The following is a 27,130-nucleotide window of genomic DNA, read 5'->3' as shown; positions in this document are numbered from 1 at the left end:
ACAACACAAATACACTGAAGCTTTAAACACACTAAATAAATACAATTAACTCAATGTTCATGTCTATATTGATTTAGCACACTGTTTACTTTTGAATGTTTAACATAATTGCATCAAATGAAAATATACATTTAAATATTCTCAGCAGAATAAAGACTGGGAGAGATTTCTTTGTATCACATGGTTAAAAAGAATATTTACAAAAGGCCTGTGGATCCTGGATCAGAGTCCAAGTTCTCCTTGTTAACTAAAGTTAAAAAGTAAAAAAACATCAAATAAACTTCACTCACGAGTCATTGAGTTAAAAATAAATGAAAAAAAAAAAATTAAGTTAATGAATTACATTTTGAAGCATTGAAAAAAAGGTTGCTGAAGGTGAGCAAGCAAATCTCTGTGGATTTTAACACTGGTCAAAAATGTACATTTAAAGGAACAATAAAGAATTTTATTCTGCAGTCTGTGCAATCCAGAATGTCCCACTACTGAAAAATCCTGCACTGTACACATTGTAAATCTACAAACTCCTAATCTGAGTTAGTTTACTGACAGCTGTGTTATGGGTTACGTAAGCTCTTCAAGCTGCACTTTGCACAAGCAACATGTTCTTCTTATAGCAGTCCAAACTGCAGAGTGGAGTCCCAGTCTTGGAGCAGGAGTACTTCTTCAGATTGGTGCATCCAGAAACACCACAGTTCACTGGAGCTGGAGGCAGCAGCAATGGAGGGCCAGGGGCTGGAGCAGGCACCCCAACTGGGTAAGAGATGGCTGCCCCCTGGGCAGAATCCAAGTATCGCACCATGGGTACTTGTGCCTGCTTGGACTTTCGCTCTTTCATGCTTTTGATCTTGGCCTTGCTGGTCTTGGTGAGCCTCTCAATAGTCTGGTTCTTGTTCTCCTCTGCCTTTTTGGCAGCCTGGAGCCGTCTCTTACGTGCTCGTTCTTCACGCTTTTGCAGCATCTCTGCAGTCATCTCCTTCTCTTTGTAGCCCATGGGCAGCTCCAGTAGAGGCTGGCTCTGCTGCTTGTGTAAGAGCGCTTTCTGTTGTGTAAAGAGGGGAAAATAACAGTGGATTCTGTGAAATGGTGAATCATTTTTTAACAAATTAACACTAAATTACATAAACACCCATATGTGTTAATTTGTTTTGAAATATGTGATATAAGCAGTTAATTTAAAGTAAATTAGACCAAATTATAGTTTAACATGAATTTTCATTTTATGTTCACCAAAATAACAATTAGCCAGTACCCTATATATTGAATACCTACAGGTAAATTTAGTTCTGAGGTTGAACTATATACCTGTATTACTATATTACTATCTCTAATGTCCAAGATACCTGTCTGGCAGTGAGAAGAGACTCATCTATCTCCTTCTTGAGCTCTCCATTATCATCCAGTTCTCCTTTCTCCAGTGCATCAAGCCACTTCTCCTCCTCATCTAAGGGACCTTCCACAAACGAATCTGTGTCCATGTCTGGCAGAGGAGAAGGGTCCAGGTTACTGTCCTCATCTAAAAAATTAGGCACAATGTAGAGAACAAAATGAGATAATTAGTTTGAATCAACTCAAGTTAAACACATTGTCATCATTTTTAACAGTCTGAATACAAAAAAAAAATAGTGCAAGAGTTAAGTACTGATTTTTGTCTTTGCTCACTTATTAAAGTAACAATGTAAAATTGGCAGTTCTTGCTCCTGGTACAGTCAAAAAGTAATTTGCATCTTGAGACACCACTAAAGGGGAGCTACAGAATTAGCAATCTTAGTGACACTATTCACCCTATTACAGGTCAGTGAATCAATGATTTTAAAGCGATTATTGTAGTGTAAAAAATTATGTATCGGAACATTAGCATTAAAAGCTGGATAGAATTTCAGAGGGGGAAATGCATTTGATCCAATTATGTGACAAATCTAGCCTCAATTTTTTTACAGTGTGTGATGAGGTCAAGAAAACTGTCTCTTCCTCTAAGGTAGAATTGTAATAGCATCACATTAAAAAGGAAAAAGTAAAAATAAATTAGTATCAGCATTGACCAATGTGATATTGTGCCATGTATACAATCTCACCCAGCCAGGCTCTGTACTGCTCAATAGGTACTCCTTCTGATGGCTCATCATCATCTTCGTCATCAGAGTCGTCATCATCACTATCCACAATCAAAGGAGACAGGGACTGCAGAGCCTCTGGAACCACCGTAAAAGTTGGCACACTAATCCAGAATGAATAAGACACAAAAAAAGTTTGTTCCTGTTCAGTTAAAAGTGGCACAACATATAAATTGCATAACGGGTGCAATGTTTACAAAGCTACTGCATGAGGAAGTTGAAAGGTCCACAAATTCAACGTGCAATGCATCCTGTGGGTTTAATTTCTTAAACAACTTAATTACAATACAGCACTGACCTCTTGGTGCCCAGTGTCTGTCCTCCTAATTTGATCTTTAGCTTCAGCTGCGGAGGTTTTAGCACAATGCCAGAGTCTGATTCTAGAGCCTCGGAGGAGAAGCTGTGTCCATCATCGCGGTGATGCTTTTTTTTATGTTTCTTGTGCTTTTTATGTTTCTTCCTGTGGGCACTATAGTCATCTTCATCTCCTGGAACACAACGGGACATTGCAAGAATCCAGACAACACAATAACATGTTACCTAACTGACTTTATTGGTCAATTAATTGCATATTAGTAAACTAGGCTTATAAACTCTTCAGGAAGGTCACACGTGTTGTATATGCTTACCAGTACACTAAACAGACAAAAGTATTGGGACATTTCCTCATTTATTTTGAAAGTAAGGGCTGATTCTGCTTTTGTTGGAGTAATTGTGTCTACTGAAAAGATAAGGCTTTTTACTAGACTGTGGAACATTGCTGTGGGATTCTGATTGCATTCAGTGACAATAACATTATTGAGGTCAGGATGTTGGATAATCACCACCCCCACCTAAACGCCAAACTCGACAATTAATACCAAAATTTTGGATAGAGCACCTTCATTACAGAGATCACAGTTCCACTGCTCCACAATTCGAGGGGGCTTTATACCTCTCAAGCCAACAAATGGCATTACGCATGGTGCTAATAGGTTGATTGTATCTGCTTCAGAGGGTCCTATACTATTAAACAACAAAAACAGTAAAGAATTTACTGAAGTAACTGAAATTTTAATGACTCATAAAAAGTAATTGTTCATTGTACACTTCTGTTACAGAGCCAGTTTGCAAATTAAGAGATTTCAAAGGTAGATTTAGTGACATTGAGAATCGTATAATGTATTATTAAAGGGCAGAGAGCAGTAAGGAACTGTACATATATTTTAAAGGGTCTGTGACACAAACAGCTCTGAAAAAAATGAGACCACTTAAAAATGATGAGTTTTTCATTTTACCAAATTGAAGACCTCTGGAATATAATCAAGAGGAAGATGGATGATAACAAGCCATCAAACCAAGCTGAACTGCTTGAATTGTTGCACCAGAAGTGGCATAAAGTTATACAAAAGCAGTGTGTAAGACTGGTGGAGGAGAACATGCCAAGATGCATGTAAACTGTGATAAAAAACAGGGTTTTTCCACCAAATATTGATTTCTGAGTTCTTAAAACTTTATGAATATAAACTTGTTTTTCTTTGCATTATTTGAAGTCTGAAAGCTCTGCATCTTTTTTGTTATTTCAGCCATTTCTCATTTTATGCAAATACATGCTCTAAATGAAAATATTTTTATTTGGAATTAAGGAGAAATATGTCCGTAATTTATAGAATAAAACAACAATAATGTTTATTTTACATATACCTATGAATAGCAAAATTAGAGTAACTAATTAATAAACTGAAGTGTTTTCTTTTTTTTCCAGCGCTGTAGGTGCTCTTTTGGATTATGGTGTTGTATGAGTAACTAACCTAAACCTAGCTAGTTGCAATGACACTACTTAACTGTTTATGATAAAGCTGGAGAGTCTGCTAACTTTTAGCTTTAGCATTTAGTTCACTGTGTTCGCACTTCAGCACTTACCTACAAGAAACCTTGGGTGAATCATGTCTTTCCTTTTCCCCATTGAGCTGTTTTAGTTGGGTGTGTGAACACTCAGCTGGTCCACATTGTAGCAGCACGCTGTGTATTACCTTAAAAGAGTATGTTAGCCCTAAATTAGCTAGCTAGCCAGCTAGCTTCTACTGTGTCCTAGCTAGCAAGCTAACTGTCTAGTTTAGCAAAACCAGCGAGCTACAACCATCAAACTCCCTCAACGGCAACAGTAGTCTAACTGGTTATTAAACCAACAGCTCCGCGTTTTACAGCAAATTCGTAAAAACATTTATTAACTTGCTGCAGTTCAGTCTTGTGTTAGCATCGCTTTCCACAGCAGCGCCTACTGTAACCTTGTTTTCACGCTGCACAGCAAGGCGCTCTGCATTATGGGAAATGTAGTCCAACCGAACAAGGATTCCTAAGCGTTTGAATCAACCGTGGACTACATTACCCAGCAGAGTTTGCATTCAGAACCATAGGACACTAAAGGTTGGTCACAGTGAACGTGGTCTCCAGATTTGTGTGTGGTGTCATATTTGAGATCTGTGTATTATGTTGTGTATTATTTTATTGAAATTATAAAATGGCATGAATTGAGCTGCATGTTTAATCTGCAGGGTCAGCGGTCAGTTTTAGTTTTTATGTGTTTTGAAGTTCACCATGTGACTTTAGTACTATATAGCAGTTGCTGTATATACTATACTGTACACACCATACTGCACTGTGTTAGAAACACTGCTTTTTGTCTCTCTGTAAAGAAAAAAACTCATGTCAGTTTTTTTTATTCTGACTTTTCTCACACCTGTTGCTCTTCACCTGTAGGAAACATGAACTACTCGAGGTTTCTCACAGCCGTGAGCGCGGCGAGGAAGCCTTCCCCCATCCGCCTGTTGAGTAAGCTATGGTCCATCAGTTGATCCTGTTATACAGCCAGACTGTGGCAGATCATTTACGGACAAAAATAGGTGCACATACTGAAAGTGCAAAAAAAAAACAAATCTGAATATTATTACAGTTATCTTATTAACTGTATTTTCTATGTTCTTTAATTATTGTAAACATTTTAAGTATGTTGTGAAATTGTTAAATGTTGTAGATTATTTCAAGGTTGTTCAGAGAAGCAAAATGATCTGGCAGTAATTTCATCATACTATAAAATATATAACAAGCATGTTGCTGATAAGGTCTGGGCGTTATTGTAAAAAAATTAGACAGCACCATTTAATTTCAGTATTTTTTATTTATTTACTACAAATATTGAGCAGCCCTCTTTAACATGCAGCTTTTATTTCAAACACAGTTTAAACACAACCTCCTTTTATTTAAGTTTAGGAAAAGTGTACAATAAGAAAATCATTTAAACAAGTTACTAATGAGATACTGAGATTAATTTAATTTAATTAATTAATTTAAACCCAATCACTGTTTTTGTTGATGCATTATATCTAACTTTCTATATTATGGTATATATATATTCCCATATTAAATAAGTAAGTAAAAAAATAAGTATATAAATATATTAATTATACAAAAAGTTAATTTTATTTCAGTTGATGTTAATACGACACACATTGGGATGTAAATTATTGTATAAGTAAACAGTAAGTTATGCTGTTTTATATTTCACGTTGTTTAAGGAATTCCTTTTCTATTAAATGCAATAAGGAAATATACTTAAACCCTTTAAGTTTTATAGTTTTACTTTAAATCCCAGTGGATTCCAAACCTCCCGAAGAGCTAGCTTCCTGCAGGCTTCAACTTTAACCCAAATAAAACACATCCCTGAGTCTGTGAGTCTGTGCTCTCATATTCACCATTTTATGTATTTTCCAAATGTGAGGTTAGGATATAATGTAGAATGTGAGCTTCTGATATAGAAAACAGTTTTAGTGACCTTTAATAGAGATTTCAGAGGGTTAAACACCAATATTTTTATATTTATTAATTAAAGCAAGTTTTCCTTTTAGGTGTGTGGCCTTGTGGCTTTCTTAAAGTTCCTTTCCCTCTCTCTATTTTTTATATTTAGCGGAGCTCCAGCAGCTTTCTCCCCCCACCCTGATTTCTCTCGCTGGTGGAGCCCCAAACCCCAACACCTTCCCCTTCCTCTCCGCCTCCATTAAAATGAAGACTGGAGAAACAGTTGCATTTGATGAGACCATGATGAAAAGGGCTTTGCAGTATTCTGGCTCTGCTGGGTAATTTTTTTATATTGAGACACACTATATGGACAAAAGTATTTGGACACCTGCTAAATCAATGTTCCTTTTAAAGGGTATCAAAAAGAGTTTATCCTACTTTTGTTGGAGTACTAGAGTACTAGAGAAGGTTTTTTTTCTAGATTTTGAATCATTGCTGTGAGGATTTGATTGCATTCAGTGACAAGAGAATTGGTAAGGTCAGTGTATTGAATGATCACCATCCCACCTTGTTATCCCCAACTGGATTGAGCCCCATCATTCCATAGAACACAGTGCCGCTGCTCCACAGCTTAATGCTAAGGGCTCTCAGTACCCTTTTAGCTCAAACCTTATATATGTTCATATGTTCATATTTATCTGCTCCAGAGAGTATTTATGCATTTGCACATCTGTTTTGGCATAGAGTGCCCAATGCCTAATAGTACATGTGATATTTACAGGTCTTTAAAAAAAGAATGGTCTTTTTATTTTAGAGATGTAAATGTTCTTTACATATATAGAAGTAGTTGGCAGTTTGTCTTTAAACACTGTTGATTATGATGCATCCTTGTTTGAGTAAGTTTTGAATGATTAGGACATACTCTGCCTGTAACCTGTCGTAAATCATATTACAGTATGTCATTATGGCTGTGAACCCTCAGTATTCCTGAGTTGGTCTCATGGATGAAGGAGCTCCAGAAGAGGCTCCATGAACCTCCTACAATCAACTTCACTCCAGAAAGAGGCCAGCTGGAGATGTGTGTCACCACAGGAAGTCAGGAGGGACTCTGCAAGGTATTATCTTCCATCAGTGATATCAGCTTCCCTGCTGTCCTGGTTTCTTCTGTTTTTGCACAAGGATCACAGTGACTGGTGTTGTATATCACTGTGTATCAGGGTAGCACAATCTACAGTGTATAAAGGACTGTGTTATTTTTGCCTGATACTAAGGAAGGCAGCAATATTTAAATGAGATCTCTAACCAGTCAAATATTCGTTGTTGCACAGCATATTGCAGTATCATTAGTTCTGGTAGCTGTCCTGGCTTAATATCATATCACACCATCATATATTTTTACCATTAAAATTACTAAATATTCTGTCATAGCATTTTATAAGCACCAACAGTTTGAACAACTTAAAATAAAGCTGAGACTCTAGATTTACACTTGTTCCAAATTTTGGAATTGTTGTAATTTTCTTAGATGTGTAGGTTTGCACATATTTAACAAAACAGATTTTTTAAATATTCCACTTTATGTTTGAGGTATTTTAGGAACAGTAGTAAATTATAAAAATCATAAAAATTATAAAAATTGAATATTTCGACATTTTGGATATTCAGTTAATTTATTGTGATCTGCCAATTTGTTTAAAGGCAACTTAGAAAGAAGTACAGCTATGTTTTAGTGCTGGGTGATAGGCTTAAATGATTCAGAATGATTCATTTTACATTTTACCTGGATTACACTTAATGAATTATTATTTTAATGAATGACAATGACAGTTTATGAGATGTTTTCTTTAGCGCAAGCTGTTAGAGTTGCTCAGTTGGCTCAGTGTTTAAATTCTCCATTATGTTGCTTCCATATCACAGGTTTGAAGGAATGGAGTCATATGTCTAAACAGGCAGTAGTGTGTTCTTAAGTGGACAGTACATGAACACATAAATACAATGAGGAAATTATTAACAGAATAAAAAAGAGCAATCTTTATAGGTACAGTTTTGTCAGTTCTAAGGTTCTGAATATCCATTTTTATTCATTTTTGATTAATTTCCCATTCCTACTCTGTTAATTATTTATCACTTTATTTACATTCTTTGTTTCCTGCAAATTGTTCAATGCCCCTCATACATTTTGTGATAATTTATGAGGACATGCACAACCAGTGTACCAGACAGATGCAGGATACTTAAGGCAGTCATCATGCATATGTCACAACAAACATGTACTTAGATAAAGAGTAGGAACTGGCAATGACTAAATTGTGGGAAATAGTGTGAAAAATCCTCCCCCAAAAAAATAAAAATAAAAACTGCATACACATTACATATTATATGCACGATTTAAATGATAATGTTCGTGTTTCAACAATTCATGCATACATGTGTTGTATAAATGAGAATTGAGTTTGTAATTGGGCTCTGTAACTGGTTGTTTGGGGTATTCTCATTGTTTCTTCCGCTCCTAAAGTTTTAAGGAATGCAGTCAGTATCATTTACTTGTATGTCAGAGTGTGCAATTGTTTGCAAAGGTTAATGATCTCTGGTTCTCCTCTTCACTGAAGGTGTTTGAAATGCTTGTCAATCCTGGTGATAACGTGCTTCTGGATGCCCCCACATATTCAGGAACTCTGGCAGCGGTAAGGGTCTTCCGTCATTTGATATTTCAAGATCAACCTCGTGGTATTTCCTGGAAAGGTTAAAATCGGGGTTTGCATAGAGTGAACAGCCCTTATTTTGACTCAGAATGCCTCATTCTGTGATTACCTCCTTCTCTTCTGACCTTTCTTCTTTAAACTTCACTCACAGCTCCAGCCGCTGGGCTGTAACATTGTTAATGTGCCCAGTGATCAGCATGGTATGCTCCCAGATGCCTTAAAAGACATTCTGGCCCAGTGGGATCCTGCAGGAGCACACAAACCTGACAGCCCTAGACCCAAGGTCCTCTACACCATCCCTAATGGAGGCAATCCCACCGGAGCCTCTATGACCTTAGAGAGGAAGCAGAAGGTCTATGAGGTACCGCTTTCCTTCCAGTCAAAGAAGTAAAGTAAACATATGAGATTTGACTGCAAAGACCATAGAGCTGATGATGTAATTAAAGCCAGTATGTATTTCTGTTTGTTTTTCTACAGCTTGCGAGGAAGTATGACTTTCTTATCATTGAGGACGACCCATATTATTTCCTGCAGTTTCAAAAGGTACTTGTTGGTTTATCAGTCTTATGGTGTTAGTCATTAACATATTATTGCTGTTATCTACTCAAGCTGATAACCTCTGTAGTGTGGAGCTGATAAGATGTTGGCCACTGTTTAAGCTTTCAAACACACATGGTCTGTATGTTGATCTACACATACATTTCTTACTCTCCTATCTACATTATATAGATTAATTTTAATATTCATATTAATTTCATAATCATTATTAATAATGTATAATAGTTGCTAAATAATGCATTATAAGCGTGGGGTTCAAAGAGCTCTTCTAACCAACATAACACTAGCTTTGTTAAAACACTGTGAACGAAGGTCTACTGCTTAAACACTGACAAACATCACTTTTTGAATAATGACTGCTAGTCCTATACAAGCCAAAACACACAAACTGCTGAAAGGAGTTTAACAGTAACTATACATACTGTTTTCCCATTTTTCAGCCATGGGCTCCAACGTTTCTGTCACTGGATGTAGATGGACGTGTTATAAGAACAGACTCCTTCTCCAAGATCCTGTCATCAGGGTAGGTGCCAGTTTTTACATTCTATATTATTCAAAACTATATTATATTTTAGTATGTAGCTTGTCTTGCCATGCTAATGGCCAGTAATGAAATAAGTGTCTAGAACTTAAGGATGATTTACAATCAACCGCCTTCCTAAAGTACTTAATCAAGCACACTTCACAAGGTCATTGACCCAGGATAAAATTCTATAACTGGTCAGATAAAAGTTTGGACACACCTTCTCATTCTCTGTTTTCTTTATTTCTTTATTAAAGTTATTTTCTAAATTATAGATTAATATTAATGACATGAAAACAATTAAGGGACACTGACTTATGTTAAGCTGAAGCACAGGGTGAACGGAAAGCAGCAACTATTGTTCAGCACCTCCAGGAACTCCTTCAAGATGTTGAGAAAAATATTCCAGGTGACTCTCCCTCATGAGGACACTGAGATTAAAATACTAAGAGTGAGCAGATCTGTCCTCAAAGAGAAATGTGGTACTTAGATGAATCTAAAGTAAAAAAAAAACATATTCTGGTTTAACATTTTTGTTCACAAAATAATTCTGCATGTTGTCCTGTGCAGCTTTAATATCTTCAATATTAAAATTACAAGGTGATTTTTTTTAAAAGAAAGACAAACATTGAATGAGTAGAGGTGTGTCCAAACTTTTGACTGATACAGTACTCATTTTGACACACATTTTAGAGTAACTAATTTGAATGTGGAGTCCCTGGATGAAAACCACACAGAAATACAAGGAAACTTAAACCAGATTGGGACTTGAACCCAAGCCACCAAAATTAATAGTCACAGATTAGCATGGTGTCATATTAACATTTATTCTAACATTATAGACAGAACTATTGCATATGAAAAAAATTACACACTCATATTTTACACTTATTTCCTGTTATTCATTGTAAGCAACATAATTTAACTGACATTATGGACTAAAAATGCTGTAAAAGTGAAGCATGACTGCCCTCAAGCTTTTGTGTTTATCAGAGTTACTCAGTAACTCACTAAGGCAGCCACAGAAAAAGACTCAAGAGCATTTCTACTGCGGTCCCTTTTATTTGAAGGAACAGTGGTGACAATAGTCAGCCATTCGTATCTGGTGGCATAAGCTAATTAAATTAGGTCATCCTCTTGCACAGAAAACAGCATCATCAGAAAGATCACAGACAGTTAGCTTTTTTGTGTTTTGCCTTATTTTACACTTAAGCCCATCAGTACATGTAGTCTTAGTTGGCTGGACATGGTGGGGTAAACATGTGATAGGAAGAGAAAATAGAAAGTAGTTGTAGAGAAAAGCCCTGTCCCAAAACAAGTGGTGTCCTTAGATCTGTGTTCCTCCTCCTAAGAAAGAAGCACGTCATTGACATACAAACATGGAGGCAAGAAGACCTCTAGGGATTTGCTTTATGACACACAGGTGATGCACAGGGTCTGTATGTACTGTTCCTGGTAAGATCGTTTTAAAGATGAGCTAATTTGCAGGGTCTCCCAGGTGGTGCGTTTGTTAGTTGTATTGTCAGGAGATCCTCAGTTCAATCTCCGTTGGTGTCACAGCTATCTATGGCTAGGAATCCCATAGAGCATAACTGCCTGTACTCTCTGTAGCTGAGTAGGAGTGCACTTCACTCTGTCAGCGTAAAATAACAGAGTTGGGTCAGAGCATAGTGCACAAAGGAACCAGCTTTCTTCAAAGTCACACAGTACAGACCTCCACACTTCATGTGGCCTTCAGATTAGCTTAAGAACTGTAGAGAATAGAGAGCTTCATGGAATGGTTTACATAGCTGAGCAGCTCCATCCAAGCCTCAAATCACCAAACACAATGCAGACAAGCGGATACTTTTGGAAATATAGTGTATTAGGTGTCTACTACTACGGCTCTCCTCAAAATTCCATCAAACTGCGTGACATATAACTGTGGTTCAAGTAGCTTGTAGGTGGACTGAGAAGAAAAATGGGCTAATGCCTGCAGACGTGTTTTAAGCTAACTCACATATATGTGGTAGCTCAATTAACTATACACTGCCAAAAGTCATGGAAAAACTTTAGGAGGACAATGTGGTAATGCCCATACCTGTGAAAATTGTGAGGTGCTATTTTGTGAGGGAGACTGAAAACTGGTCCACGTGCTCATGGCAAGGCAATGTGAATTCAAGCATGGTCTGATAGTCAGTACCAGATGAATTTTGCATTACATTTCTGAAGTTGTGTGAGCATTTAACAGGCCTCAAGGGAATAACAGTGACAATATGCATTGTTTCTTTATACTGTATATAATTAAATAATTTTACATTTAAACAGTGTGTGTGTGTGTGTGTGTATTGTTTTGCAGGTTAAGGATAGGTTTTGTCACAGGTCCAAAGCCGTTGGTGGACCGTGTGGTGCTCCACATTCAAGCATCCACCATGCACACCAGCACCTTCACGCAGGTCAGATTTCTGCTCTCTTATAGTGCTTCTCTTTTAATCTTTCTCTCTCATTATCATAAAAAAATCAACCCATTTAAAATACATCCAGCCCCTCTTTAACCTGCTGCAGACGAAATTGTATTGTGCCTGAAATGTACAGTTTGTTTTATTTTGAATTTGTGACTGCACTGATATTTGTCTGTAGCATACAGTAGGTCTTCAGCTCTGAACATTCAATCTCTCATAGGTATTTAACTGTTAATGAAACTGGTAGCGGTGTGCCTCATCGTATCTTACACAATAATATCGCAAAAAGAATTTGACACGATAAAAACTACATATTGCTATATTTTTGAAAGCAGTCTATATTGTATTTGTTTTGCTATTTACTGTATTTGCATTTCATTGCTTGTTTGCCATTCATATGCATGCACTAAAAATGCTTCACTTCTGTTTTGCGGTATATTTCTGTATTTACATAATTTTATTTATGTTAGATTTTTAATTTTGTTAAATTTTTGTTATTCTGTTTGAAATAAAGTCTTGGTAAGTTACTGTTTATAAATACACCACTAGGTATCATTAGCAGACAGTAGGATGATGTTGGAGATTCTTAGTAAAGAAAAATATAAAGTATACTCTCTAAGGCTTCAGCTTGTGATCATTGCAAAACCGATTACACTGCAAAAATATTAGTTTTGCGGCATCCAAATAATTGTTTTGCATATCCTATTTGTGCTTTGAATGGTTTTGGCTAAATGCAAATCCACTCCCTGGTTGGCAAAATGGAGATAATAAAACAATTAGCATATTCTAAAGCCTCAGTGCAGAACAGGCAAACAAAAACACACACATGTACACACACACACACACACACACACTGTGTACATTCATTTCACCCTCTCTGTGGGTAAACTCAGATCCAGTGGGTGCTGCACACTAGCTAATAAGTGTATTTAAATGGTTAAGTGGTTTAGAGAAGGCATTCCCTATAAATACAGATCCAAACATCATCTCGTCTCTTTTTTTCCTGTTATCTTTTCTCTTCTCTTCTTCTCTTATCTTCTTACCTTTATCTTATATGGTTCTCTTCTTCTTTTCTCGTATCTTCTTTTCTATTATCATTTCTACACATATTTTTTTGATCTTCTTCTACCTTCTTTGTATTGTCTTCTGCTTTACTCTTCTTTTTTCTCATATTATATTATGTTCTTTTGTACAGGGAACTGTTCTATACTGTTTTCTTTCTATCATCCACAGCTCATGGTCTCTCAGCTCCTGCATGCATGGGGTCAAGAAGGTTTCCTGAAACACATTGATGGGTGAGTTGAAAGAAGCTGAACTGGTTTAAACCATGTGACCAACTGCCAAGGAGTGGCATTGTTTAATAGCAGTTCTCAACACAATGCAGAACTGACATCATCCTGGCTCTAATGCTGAAGTGCAGGACTGCCTGTGGATATTATCAAACTGAGCAAAACCATTTAGGATCAGTATGATACAACAATTAGCCATAACATTAAAACCACAAAGATATTATATGAATAACACAATAATCTGGTTAAAATGGCAGCTGTCATTTCTTGAAAATTATGTGTTGAAAGTTGGCCCCCAAGGCTCACTAATGTGATCATGGAGGCCCCACCTCACCCCATGCAGAACTTGGATAAACTACTGTTAATGCTTTGGTGCTAGATTCCAAAGGACACCTTCAGTGGTCTTGAGAAATACATACATTGACGAGTTTGTTGTGATAAGATGTTTTGACAGTGGTTATCTCTTTGTGTGTCTCAGGGTGGTGGAGTTTTATAAAGCCCAGAGGAATGCCATGCTCTCTTCAGCAGACAAATGGCTGAAAGGTTTGATTCCTTACTCTGCGAATAACTCTTTCACAGCTTCATGTTAGGCCTTGATGATTCTGTAAGCATAATTTCCATTAGCAATAATATTCTGTGCCAGCAATAGCTTAAGTGATCCATCTTGTAAGTGCAGTTCAATTTTTATTAGTATTCAAGGGCCTTGTTAGTTGTAAAATTTCAATCTGGGCCCATTTTCCCTTAAGGCATGTTGGTGTTAAGTATGATGCTTACTTAACCACTTACAATGCTTTTAAAGGGGAGGCGAGTCAGTGATAACTTTTGTGTTGTGGATTATTAAATAGAATAAAAGAAACAAGGCAGGTTAATCATTTACATGGTTTACAGTTTATCTACAGGCCATAATGCTCAGAAAATTTATATAAATGTTCTTTTTATTTTATGTTCTTACTCTCTTTCTCTCATACAGTGTTGTTGAAATTCATTTTTGTGTATCATGTGTTTTCAACAGATGTAGCAGACTGGCATGCACCAGCAGCTGGTATGTTCCTGTGGATTAAACTGAAGGGCATTAAAGACACACAGCAGCTTATAATGGAGAAAGCACTGGAAAAAGAGGTACACACATACACACACGCACACACAAGCATCGGATCAGATTTATATTATTCATTTACTCACTGTTAGGCCTGCTGCAATAATTACTTTATGGATTTATCGTACAACATATGGACATGAACTCATTCATTTTTTCTGACCTCACTATTACCCACTGTTTTTACTTGTGTGTTTGTTTACATAAAAATGTCAAATGTGCTTTGGTCTCTTGTCTGCTCTCTGTTGGAGGTGGGGATAGGTCAATGAACAGCTGCGTCATCTGTTGTGTATCAAAAAAGGCATCTTCATACACACAGTGGACTTGTTCTTCAAGACAAATATATAACGATATACTGCAAACTAAAGGTTCACTGCCTTTAGAAAGAGAGCAATTGTATTATTATGATATAGTGTCATAAATATGTCAGTATATTAAAAATATGTAATATATGGTATTGCAATATTGATTCCAAAAAATAGTTATCAACAGGCCTACTGACTATTTGAAATTCAGAAATCTAAATTGTATAATCACTCCTCCAAATGCGCACGCGCACACACACTCACACAGGGTGACAAACCAGTTAGTTAATGTCCAACCTCGAAAGATTTAATACCTCACATCCAATAAAAAGTTATATACATTATGCAAAGCCTTTTTAAAATCCAAGCTTATCTTTATGTCCTTTTGGAAGTGTTTAATTAGTGCTACTCTCTGTGTTGAATGTCACATGGTAGTTTTAGGGCTCAGAGGAGAGATTGTGTGTGTGTGTGTGTGTATGTGTGTGCTTGTGTGCGTGGAAATTAAACAGCATGAATCCAAGCAAAGATCCTGCCTGTGTATGAGCTGAATGTTTCATCACCTCCTACACACACACGCACACACACTTGCACACAGTGCTGATTGGTTGTTTCCACTTAGAAAAGAGCACAGAGCACAATGAGCTGTTCTGTCTCCTTCCATCTGCCCTCAGAGCTGCCATTTTTCCACATTTTTTGTATTGCAGCCCTTGGCTTTTTAATGTGAAATGTGAATTGATGTGTGTGGATATGGAAAGGTGACAAACCCAGAAGCTTCCCAGGTAGAAATAGGTAGACACTAAAATTGACAAAAAAAACACCTTGTGGAACAACATTTTATCAGATGTCAGATGAAGCAAAGACTATTTAAAGGTGAGATATTCAACCCTAAGGACAGTGTGCCAACTGTTAAGCATGGTGGTGGTAGTTACATGTCCTGGGCTGTTTTGCTGCCAGTGGAACTTGAAGTGGATGAAATAATGAAAATGGTTGACAGCCTTAGAACTCTTTAGCATAACCTCAGCTCATTATCTTGGACACAGTTGGGGTGTTCTAACAGGACAACAACCCCCCAGGTCACATTTAAGGTGGATCCTGAAATAGATAAAGTAGGCTGAAAACAAGCTTTTAAAATGAAAAAGAGCTTTTAATTAAAGAACACAGAAGAATACTTCATACATTTTTCAGACACAATGCTCACTGACCACAAGAAGCCCATTTCCTTTGGTATTCTATTAATTTTAGTTAATTTTATAATCTGCTGCATTTTACATATTAATACCCAAAATACTCAGCAATAAATGTGCACTCTTAGCGATTTTGTTGCTAGGAAGTAGAAACAAATCTAGCATTTTTTGTAGAACACTACACTACAGCCCAAACTGCCCACAAGTGAGAGACACTGCTCTCACTGTTATTTTAAGAATAAAACAAAAACATTTCCATACTCTGTCCCATGGCTTTGATGAGATGTATTTATGGGTCAGTTCCCCAGAAAAAATATTACTTACAATTGTATACAATATTTTCCTTTCAATAGAGAATCTCCATTCAAAATGATGTGTAGTCCAAGACTTTTTATATGGTTGACTTTGACATCTTTGGTTTTGAGAATAAGAGTAAACCTACACTCAGGTCTGTATTTTTTACTGGATTTTAACTTGCATTTAGGCTGAAAGTTCACTTGCTGTGTACAATGTTAGAATACAGGTTCAATTAAAGCTTGGGGAAAGTTTCCCAGCAAGGGATTAAGCCTAGTCTTGGACTACACATCATCTTGAATGGAGATTTTAACAGAAATTTAAATTTAGTCTACAAGTAGCAAACTGTCTCATTGTTTGCTTCTTCTCAAGGTGTTTTCCTCTTGATCTGAAGGAGTATTTACTTGCCCCTACTGGCCTGTTCCAAGAGGACTGGGCCCAGATCTCTATAAAGCCTCTGTGTGGTAACAGCCATTGTGAAAAGCACTACATAAATAAACCTGAATTGAAATCTGAATTGGACTCTTTGTCTAGGTGCTTCTCGTTCCTGGAGGAGTGTTTAACATCCACAGCTCAGAGCCCTGCCCATATGTGAGAGCCGCATTCTCCCTCTCTTCACCACAACAGATTGATGAGGTATATCACCACTGTCATCCTTAATAACTATTGCATTTACACTTTGCTGCAGCTGTGTCATTCTCTCTCTTTCACACAGTCTGAATGATGGCAAAATTAAACTTTGGTCACATGTTTGTTCTTTATCTTCAACAGGCTTTCAAGAGGCTCTCAGCACTTATTAAGGAGGCTTTGTGAGAAATCCTGAAGAAGACAAGAATAATTTTTTGCACACTAGATGACTTCTGCAGTGACCAAACTAGCTGTTTCTCATTGCAGTTGTTTTTGGTTAATCCGTTAATCTGACACACTACTGTACTGTACAAGTACTGTATTTAATTGAAGGTATACTAATTTAATTTCTTAATTAGAACTGTCTGATGTCATTAGAATAGACAGGTAATATGTATTGCCTATGACTTGTCATACGTTTACTTATACACTAAGATGGTTTTTAAATCTGTGTTTATCAGATGTTTGTGAAGAATGTACTATCAGGGTAAATTATGTGCCCTGTATTAGTGTCATATAATAAATGCAATAAACGAATGCTTATGGTTCATCCCATATTTTGAGCTTTTTTTATTATGCATTTTTTAAAAATAATGGTGCTACAACTGGTTATTTGAGAAATGCCATAGAAACACTAAAAATAACGTATCCTTACTAAGAACTGTTTGAGATTTGTTCCTAACAACATGTCTGTCAGGTTCATAATGTATTTCTAAACTGCAGAATTGTTCACAGCTCTGCTCTTATAATGATGGATCCCAAAGTCCTAAACAAGTTAAACTACCATTTAAGCAAGAATGTTAAAGATACATGTATTAAATTATTTTAGTATGATGCAACTGCCCTACAGACTTTACATGTTTTATACTGATCAATAAAGAAATAAGTAATATAAAATGATTGTTATTACTGCTAATAAAAATAAATATACAGTAAAAAAACATTGGGACTATTCAGTCTAAAAACTCAAAAAAAAACAGATTGCCTGCATTCCATGTGTGTGTATGTGTGAGCAATAAGGTGCTACAAAGAAAGAGAAAGAAGACTGTATACAGTACTTAGTCCTTGTGTGTATATAAAGTTGCCTGTCCCAGCAACCCAGACTGACCCCATCTCTGTATTATTTTGAGTAAACTCTCATTGACCCATTTATTGCTTCTGTTTATTTATCTTCTGTTCTAAAGGTCTCTCTCTCTCTCTCTCCCTCTCCTTCTCTCTCTCTCTCTCTTTCTCATTGATTAATCAGATGCATACAGCGTTCTTTTTATAAACACCGGTGATGGCCTGCAAGGGCAGCTAGTTCTCCAAAGTGTCTGTAGAGTCTCTAGAGTGAAATCCAATCTATAATTTGAAGGACATGGTGCAGACTCTAATACATAAGAGGTAAAATGCTGTGTGCTGAATATGCTGCAGTATGCTGGAGCTTTATATTGTAGTAGAAATTAGAATCCTGCCTTTCTGGTTTAAGAGTTTGAGCTATTATACTCCTTTTTCAGGACAAATGACAACAAACAAGAGAATAATGTTGGAACATTGCTTTAAGGGTCTGTTTGCATTCAGCCACTAAAACATTCGTAAGGAATTGTACTTATGTTGGGTATTGTACAGCTGCTACAGCTGTACTGTGTGTATATGCAAAACTGTAGGCAATGAATAAAGTGCCTAAAGTCACTGATTAGAAGCACAGTCCAGATGTTTTTAGACTTTAAATTTTATCTTTCTGCACATCAGACCTATGAGCAATAACAAACACCCTGATTCTCAAATATTAGTGATGTGTAAGAGTGAAGATCCTAAATAACATGATGTAATGTTTATTCACATCTGTATTATAAACATAGGACTAATTCACTGATATATTCTTATGAATGTTCATCATATTTATGACACAAGTTAATTTCAAGTTAATTATTTTTTTTTGTATGCATATTACACACATTTTAAGAATGGACACATTTCTCTCTGCTCTGATCACTGAATGGATTTATTTTTCACCTGATTTAAAAGCGGAACAATCTTATATTGTACCAAAATACAGACCTAAATACAGACCTAAATACAGAAGTCCAAGTGTGTGTTCCAGAGAGACTGTATACAGTACTTAGCAGAAGTGTTTATGTATAGTTCACTGACTCAGCTAAGTCTCTGTATTATTTTGAGTAAACTCACTTCGACCCATTTGTTGCTGGTGTTTATTTTAAGAGTGAGTGCTCAATATGTTCTCCTGAAGGACCTCTCTCACTCTAACTTATTAATCAAATGCATGAAGCGTTCCAGTTTTTTAATATTAAATATAAACTACATAGAGAGAAATTATTGTCTCTGTTATGTGATTTATATAAATCAATTGATACTCATTCTGGATAAAATTTCAAAGTTGTATTCACTTCATAAATTCATTATATCCTTAATATCTAATGTCTGTCTATTTTTTACATGATCTGAAAACCTCTGAAACTCACACATCAAAAACCAAATGAGCTAAGTCAAGGGCCCACCAGTGGAAGAACAGATGAACATGTATCAACTCTTCAACCCTGTTGACAGGAAAACAGTGCTCTAACCACCAATTGTTTTTTTTTAACATACAAAATACATTTGTATTTCTGACATAATGTAAATCTTGCAGCTGTTCTTTACATTGTGTAAAATCATTTGTTAAAAAATAAAACTGATTCCAAATCTTAATTTGACTCCAAGTGAAAGTGTCCTCCAGTAAAGTTGCCATTTTGAATGACAATGTGCATGAAAGTGTCAACTGGTTCATACTAATACAGTATTTTGTCTGTTTGCTCAATCTGTGTGTCAGTCTTACCAGCTATCTCATCTTGAAGGGATTCAAGTAATTCCTCCAGCCCCCTCAATTCACAGCAAAGTTCACAGCCTTTACAAAATCTGGATTAAAAGAGATAAAGGGTAAAGAAAGCTCATGCTGTGTTTAGAGCCAAAACCTCTAAAAGGCACTTTTGAATGCCTTACAGTGGTACTGTGTGTATGTGTGTGTGTTTAAGTTAACATAGACTGTCAGTTTATTAGTTAGTGTGTGTTATAATTTTAGGGGTTAGTGTGTTTGACAAAAAAGCTTATACTGTGTTAATTTGTCACATTGTGTGTGTGCCTGTGTGTGTTTTGTCATTTTTTAATGTGTGTGTGTTTTATGTGCTGCCTGTGTGTGTTTGTGTATGTGTTTGTGTATGCATGCATGTTTTTTGTCATGTTTTTGTGTTTTGTAGTGTGTGTTTGTTTTGCCACATTGTTGGCGTTTGTGTTTTAGACTGTGTTTTGACATTATTTTAGTGTTTATGTGCTTTATACAGAAGCTTACATTGTTATTTTGTCAGTGTGTGTGCGTAAGTTAGCTGAGACTGTCAGTTTATTAGTTAGTGTGTATGTGTTTTTTTTGTCAATTTAGTGGTTGTGTGTTTTACACAGATGCTTACATTGTGTTAATTTGTCAGTGTGTGTGTGTGAGTGTGTGTGAGTTTGTGTGAGTGTGTGTGTGAGAGAGAGAGAGAGAGAGAGAGAGAGAGAGAGAGAGAGAGAGAGAGAGAGAGAGAGAGAGAGAGAGCCTGCCTGCTTACATTGTGTTAATTTGTCAGTGTGTGTGTGTGAGTTTGTGTGAGTGTGTGTGTGTGTGAGAGAGAGAGAGAGAGAGAGAGAGAGAGAGAGAGAGAGAGAGAGAGAGAGAGAGAGAGAGAGAGAGAGAGAGAGAGAGAGAGAGAGAGAGAGCCTGCCTGCGTACATTCAGACAGAGCGCCACCGAGGCGAGGCGAGAGGAGGCAGCGGGGAAAGTCAGCGATGGATAAAAATTATTTCTTAATTTAATCGCCGTTTGGAAGCAAATTCTGTCTTAACCCAGAGAGTCCACTGTCCGTAAACAATGCGGTGAGTGAGCCTGAACATTATTAATGATTTATAAAGCAGGTTTTAGGCGAAGTTATGTTGACATCCTACGCTGCGGGCTAGTCAGCTAAAGACGGCGACTACCGCTAGGTTAGCTCTCTGTGTGCTGAAGATGAAGCTGAAGCTTTATTGGCACAAAAATACGGTCAATAAAATGATATAGCGGTTTTTATGGTCAGCCCAGCGGTGCTGCAGACGTCGACGGTGTTAGTCGGCTGTGAGCTGTGTGTTTGTGCCGTGTGTAAAACCGGTAACGGTAGGTTAGCTGGGTTAGTTGAGGGACTAGCTAGCTAGCGGTTTACTGTAACCTGGAGCAATCATCCGGCTCAGACTGTTTCACTCATCAGCTGACGAGCTAGCAGAAGCTAACGGCAGCTAACCCAGCAAATTTATCAACGAACCTCGGCTATAAAACGACTGTTTAAATCTGTGTTCGGCTTTTAACACTCAGTCGGCCTCTGTGTGACTATATATGTATACCTATTAATGTAGAAAACGGCGACGAGTTAGTAGTTAATGTGAAAAAAACATTAGGTTAGCTAACTATAGTTAGCTACACTGTGCTATGGTTCCTGTTAACGGTTCAACCAGCTTGGCTAGCTAGCTCGCGCTGTTTCTAATAATAAGGCCAAACAAAATACACTTAACGCTAATTATTTACTTGTAACTTATTTTAATTAGTAGCTAACCGGCTAATGTATTTCTAAACATGTTTATTAACTTTTTAACTGTTCTCTCTGGTGTAACAAGAGTCTTTATAACATTAGGTTGTTAAATGTAAGTTTGAAAAATTGAAAAAAAAAAAACGGGAAAAACTGAAGGAAACCCATTTTTTCATTAATAGAAAATATATCTAACATTACACTGTTAGGGAGTTTCTTCATTCATAAATGCATGTTTATTAATTCACTTCTTTTTGCATTCCTAGCTAGCGAATTTTCAAAACTCTTAGTGTTATTTGTTTTGTCTTTTACAGTACATTTATTAATTTGCTTTACATTGTTTCAATTGCGGGACAAATAATTTCTCTTTTGTTTATTAGTTTAATTAGCATTGATTGTGGCTTTTGTTTGTGCAGTATAATTTAAAAAAAATCCTTTGCATTGCCTTTCTTATAACCAGTTTATAATACTCAAATGAAAGAAAAGTCCTATCTTGTAGTAAATTTGAACAAAATATCTTCTGGCTAAATATCTAACATGCTAATTTCCCATTGCAGTGAAGCAGCTGTAGAACTGAAGACTTTTCCAATCATCTGGAGTTCAGGCTCTGTTTGTTGGGCTACCTGCAGATAACCTGTCAGCCTAACATGAAGAATCGAGTGGAATGACATTTCATCTCGGGGGCTGATCCAGAAAGCCACTAAAGCCAAAATGATGGGGGTAAACAGATACGTTCTAATTTATTTAGTGTCTGTTCTCAGCATCCGCACTGCAGGGGCCTTGAACTTTTCGCTGGCTGATGGAAACAACAGTGAAAGCCGGATAAGAGCAGATGGAGGCTCGGTCCCCATGGTGCTCACCACTATCAGCCAGATCATTGCCCGGGAGGGCAACTGCGTTTTGATTGACTGCAATGTGACCGGTGATCCTTTTCCAAATGTCCACTGGTTCAACTCGCATGGACACCTATTGGACACAGAAGAAAGTGGTAAGTTCTGAATTGGTTTGAAACCAATACTGTTTGATAGAAGAAGCAGACAAAGCACAGAGAGCATCACATTTTACAGTATACTCGTGTGAACTCCAGAAAATGTCTGGGGAATCAGGTTATTCGTACGCATTATTCGGCAATGCCCTTTGACACATAATGTACGGCGAAAGATTTGCAGTATCAGATGCATTCTCGCTACAGGAAATGTTCCACATGGTTTAAGCAAGGGATAGTGCCTGGGTAGAATGTACAGGAGGCATTCTCTCATTCTCCTAAAAGTTTCAATAATGGTAAAATGTAAAGGACTGTATAAACAATGTTACAATGTGAGCATGTACGAGTAAATAAGCGTAAATGTATGCAAACATACATACACAAACACAGCAAGGGGAAAAAGAGAGAGAAGTCAAGATCCAGACTTTGTGCTAGGGGACTAGAGTCTAGGTATTGTCCAATACAGGTGATTCAGACACTTTCAATTACAATCGATTAAACCATGTAACCAGGTAATTGTGAAATCTGTCCATTGAATTATGTTTTTAATTAAATTAATATATTTTTTAATTTAGGCTATGGTAGAAACACTCACCAACTCTGAATTTAGTGTTTAAATGTTAATTGAATTCATGATGTCATCCCATTTTTTTCACTACTGCTTTTCAAAACAACCATATATCTTGTCTTATTTAAAGGTTCTTGACACATTCTCACATATATCCTTTGTTGTGGAACCAAATGAACCTTTTAAGTGGAATGTGTATAAATACATATGCATCAAATAAATGCTCTTACCTATACTGGAAATACGATCATAGCCTTTGAGAGGGTGAAGAATGTCATGGGTTGCCCATTTTATTTGCTCTGATATTTTTTAAATTAGAGCAGCAATGCTGTGTTTAGAATAATCATAAGTTGATGTTTCACCGTGTACCATGTACATAAATGTGTGTAACAGCAAACGCTAATGTTTGACTGTTTTGTTGTCTAGCCCTCATTCTTAACCAGTCTGAGCATGCTTTATTGATGCTGCCCAGAAATGTGCTTGCACGCACAGGCCTCTGGCTTCATGATGAGAGTTGATTGCCCTCATTCCCTACTAAACCAGACTCATGCTTCGGAAAAGCAGGAATCGAACCTATAGGGCAATACTGTTTTTGGTCAGTCACTAAAGACAGCTATTTGACAACTCTTGGCAATGTAGATATTTTTTTGAAAAGTATTTTTAACCATTTATTTGCACAAATTTAATAATGTGCCTGAAGACAATATACATAAGATATTCATAATCTTATTCCTAAGGGATAAGAATATGGAGGTTATGAGATGTTTCGTCTCCAAATGTAGATATTCTCCTACAAAGGGCTTCTTGCTAGTAGCTGTAAGGAATAATATTGCAGTAGACAGTGTAATAAATTAAAGTAAAGCTTTCTTTTCATGCCTTTCAATGGCACCTGACCCCTGCCCTCTGTCCTGTTCACAAGCACAAATAACCCTTGTTGCTGGTCGGATGGAAAAGTGTTGTGTAGCTCAACCCAAGTGACTTTGTTTCCTATTTACAGAGCCAGGGCTGAGAGAGGAAATAGCAGAATTTTACAAAAAGTGTATTATGTTGAAATAAATGCATTAAAAAAACTCTTAGTATTGAGATGAATACACAAAAAATCAGTAAATGGCAAGCTCTGTAGTGATGTGCTTGCATGTTCATTGTTTTAAGCTACCACACCAAGAGTTGCTGTAAAATTTGTTGTAGGTGTGTTGGTCTCGCTTCCCTGTCGGCCATGTAAGGACTAAGATTAAATGTACTTCCGTACTTGAATACAAGAGTGCCTAAGGCATTAATGAATAGCCATTAGCCAAGGCTCTTGCTTACAGGTCTGGCCAAATGGACTCTGGATGACAGCAGTAAGTAATAGCACTGCTGCAGAACTGTACTATAAAGGGAATGACTTATGAATTCATAGATCACAAAACCTCTGACCAAGCATAACTGCAGAGCTTACACACTGCCTAATAAAGACTGTTTATTCAGGTAAAGGCTATTCAAGTTATTTCTTGAGAGCTGAATCTGTCTTACTCATCAGTCCTGGCTGAAGCAGTTATGGAAATTGTCGGGTTATGCGTCTGACGTCACCATTTTGGTTTATTATAATTCTTTACAATACACCTGATATATATTTTCACCATCTGATGTTGACAAATAGATGTTTGTAAAAGAAATCAGCAAGGACTTTATCCACCTATATTAGCATTATGATTAGATTTAATTTATTATTAATTTTTGAAGACTTTTCACTTTCTTACTTTCTCAAAAACTATCAATTTTTGTTTTGATACCTCCTTAAAAGCTATATTTGATCAATAATTTTATTATTTTGGTATAATATATATACATTTTTTAAATGATAAAAAAAGAAAAATGTTTACATATGTGTTATAGTTATAAGGAAATTATAAGTTCATTATAATTATCTGTTCTTTCAGATCTTTCTGTTCTTTTCAGCCTTTAATGTGCCCTGAAAGTGTTTTTTTTTTTATTTCTTGTGTTTCTTTCCACAGAGGGCAAATGGTGGGTTTTGGATAATGGAATCCTCAACATCACCAGCATCACCTTTGCAGACCGTGGCAAATATACCTGCATGGCCTCCAATGTTTATGGCACAGCCAACTACACGGTCACTGTCCGTGTGGTCTTCACAAATGGAGACATGGGAGTGTACTACATGGTCGTGTGCCTGGTGACTTTCACCATCATCATGATCTTGAATGTAACTCGTCTGTGCATGATGAGCAGCCATCTTAAGAAAACGGAGAAGGCCATAAATGAGTTTTTCCGCACTGAAGGTGCAGAGAAGCTCCAGAAAGCCTTTGAGATTGCGAAGCGGATACCAATCATCACGTCTGCAAAGACGTTGGAGCTGGCAAAGGTCACACAGTTCAAGACCATGGAGTTTGCACGTTACATCGAGGAGTTGGCACGTAGCATTCCCCTGCCGCCACTCATCATGAACTGTCGTACTTTTATGGAGGAGTTCCTTGAAGTGGTAGGAGTCGAGGAAATGAGGCACACTTTCGTTCGGCAGGCCCCTGAAGGTCATGAAGGTACCTGTCGAAGTGGTGGGGTTGCTGGAGTATCATCGGTGGCCAACGTTTTCACCATCCTGAGGGAAAGAACGCGGGAAAGGGAGCGGAGTGGTTCTCCAAACACAGATTCCGATGATGCCTCGCTTCATGAGCAACCTCAACAAATCGCTATTCAGGTTTCAATTCACCCACCGCTAGCTGAAGCAGGCTGCAGCCTGGAGGCTCCACCCATAGCTGAAATACCCATCTCTCCTCCCCCACTGGCCCAGCTGCCTGTGGAGGTGGAGTCAGAAGAGAATGAGAATGAGAAGGTGGAGCCTGAGAAAGAAGGAGAGGCATCATTGACAAGCCAAGTTATCTATGAAAGCCATGTGTAATGTCCCTTGAATAGGATGATTACCTTGCTATGCATTTTACACACAAAAAAAAACGAAAGGTCAAGTCATATTTTGTTTTTCTGAATAAAAAAGACAAATTGTTACATTACCTGCTTTCACTATTAATCAACTTGAGAGAACACTGAAACTTTTTAGTTTTCATGACAATTCATGTTGAATGTATTTTCAGACAAATGGTCAACATAGAACATCAACCACCTCAAGCACTGATTTTGTATTTATTATGCTAAACGAAACTAGGGCTACTGATGGAAATTGAGTCGGATGCTCAAGTTTGTACAGGCTACCAGAAACTAGGGCTAATGTTGGATATGGGTCTAGATAGTCAAGTTCATTATCTGTTAGATATGGATATGGATATGGATTGTCTGTTTCATAATCTGCTGAATGATTTAAGTTTTTAAGGTATGCAGTACCATTTAAAGCTGAAGTGCATTAATTGTGGAAAATACATTGTAAGAGTGTATGACTCAATGAGGCTTAATGACTTATTCTGTTAAGATATTTGTTCCCTCCTTAAATGCATGAAAAATGCATGTTGGTAAACTTTTAAGCTGGACTTTGAGAGGGAGAGAACCCTTTTTTTTGCGTGAGCTGGTGTCATTGTGTGTGCGCATTAATTTTCTTCAGAGTTTGAGTGAAATATTGTGCAACCCATGCATTGATTAAATGACCACTGGAGTCCTTACATTATAATTATAATTGATATAATGATTACTATTAGTGGTTTTAATTTAAGTAGTATTACTTGTGTTAGTGTTATTTTCCATTTATTTCAAATGTGCTGCCTAATATCTGCAGCTCAATTTCTTTCTGGCCCTATACTTTCCTTTTTAGGGTTGCAAAATACGTGATTTGTTTATTATGTTGATGTACGTTTCTAGACAGATTAATCTCAGTTAATGGCTGAGATTCATGGTGATTTCCTAAATTGTTCTCAGATATGCCTGGATTTTGCAGCCTTAAATACTTACATTTGTGTTAAGCAGCCTAAGACCCTCCCAATCCTCCTTCCAAAAATGAGCTGTTGCTCTTTGCATGTAAAAACAGTGATGATGAGCTGTAATTGTGAAAATTTAGAATTTAACATTTAAAAATAGAGACGGAAAGGAGGGTGCTCTGATTTCTCTCCTACTCTGGTGCTCTTCGAACAGCTTTTTTGTAGTGAAATAAAATCTGTCTGCTGTGTAA

The 27,130-nt window shown here is 37.0% G+C and overlaps 3 protein-coding genes across 5 annotated transcripts; 2 read left to right on the top strand and 1 right to left on the bottom strand.

The window, feature by feature from the left end:
- Positions 1-56: 56 nt before the first annotated feature.
- On the bottom strand, positions 57-4,379 carry ino80b (INO80 complex subunit B). Its single transcript, XM_007238405.4, has 5 exons — positions 4,014-4,379; positions 2,410-2,599; positions 2,073-2,215; positions 1,341-1,513; positions 57-1,039 (listed from the first exon to the last, which is right to left on the bottom strand). Exons 1-5 carry the CDS (start codon positions 4,054-4,056, stop codon positions 575-577), a joined length of 1,014 nt encoding a protein of 337 aa, XP_007238467.1. The 5' UTR covers positions 4,057-4,379; the 3' UTR covers positions 57-574.
- aadat (aminoadipate aminotransferase) lies at positions 671-17,459 on the top strand. Of its 3 annotated transcripts, none has more exons than XM_007238403.4 (14): positions 671-754; positions 4,851-4,922; positions 6,055-6,223; positions 6,868-7,000; positions 8,495-8,569; positions 8,739-8,948; positions 9,065-9,130; positions 9,586-9,668; positions 12,007-12,103; positions 13,343-13,404; positions 13,877-13,941; positions 14,411-14,517; positions 16,812-16,913; positions 17,049-17,459. In XM_007238403.4, the coding sequence occupies exons 1-14, from the start codon at positions 718-720 to the stop codon at positions 17,088-17,090; spliced, it is 1,320 nt and encodes a 439-aa protein (XP_007238465.3). In that variant the 5' UTR covers positions 671-717; the 3' UTR covers positions 17,091-17,459. The 3 variants fall into 3 exon arrangements, with proteins under 3 accessions (XP_007238465.3, XP_007238466.3, XP_022533802.2); XM_007238404.4 differs by lacking the exon at positions 671-754 and adding an exon at positions 4,431-4,517; XM_022678081.2 differs by lacking the exon at positions 671-754 and adding an exon at positions 4,529-4,653.
- A 3,177-nt stretch (positions 17,460-20,636) lies between these two features.
- mfap3l (microfibril associated protein 3 like) lies at positions 20,637-27,130 on the top strand. Its single transcript, XM_007238402.4, has 3 exons — positions 20,637-20,789; positions 22,027-22,457; positions 25,017-27,130. The coding sequence occupies exons 2-3, from the start codon at positions 22,181-22,183 to the stop codon at positions 25,916-25,918; spliced, it is 1,179 nt and encodes a 392-aa protein (XP_007238464.3). The 5' UTR covers positions 20,637-20,789; positions 22,027-22,180; the 3' UTR covers positions 25,919-27,130.

The sequence above is a fragment of the Astyanax mexicanus genome, chromosome 8, assembly GCF_023375975.1.
Source record: "Astyanax mexicanus isolate ESR-SI-001 chromosome 8, AstMex3_surface, whole genome shotgun sequence".
Lineage (NCBI taxonomy): Eukaryota > Metazoa > Chordata > Actinopteri > Characiformes > Acestrorhamphidae > Astyanax > Astyanax mexicanus.
Note: the sequence above shows the minus strand (reverse complement) of the source record. Positions and strands in the feature narration are given on the sequence as shown.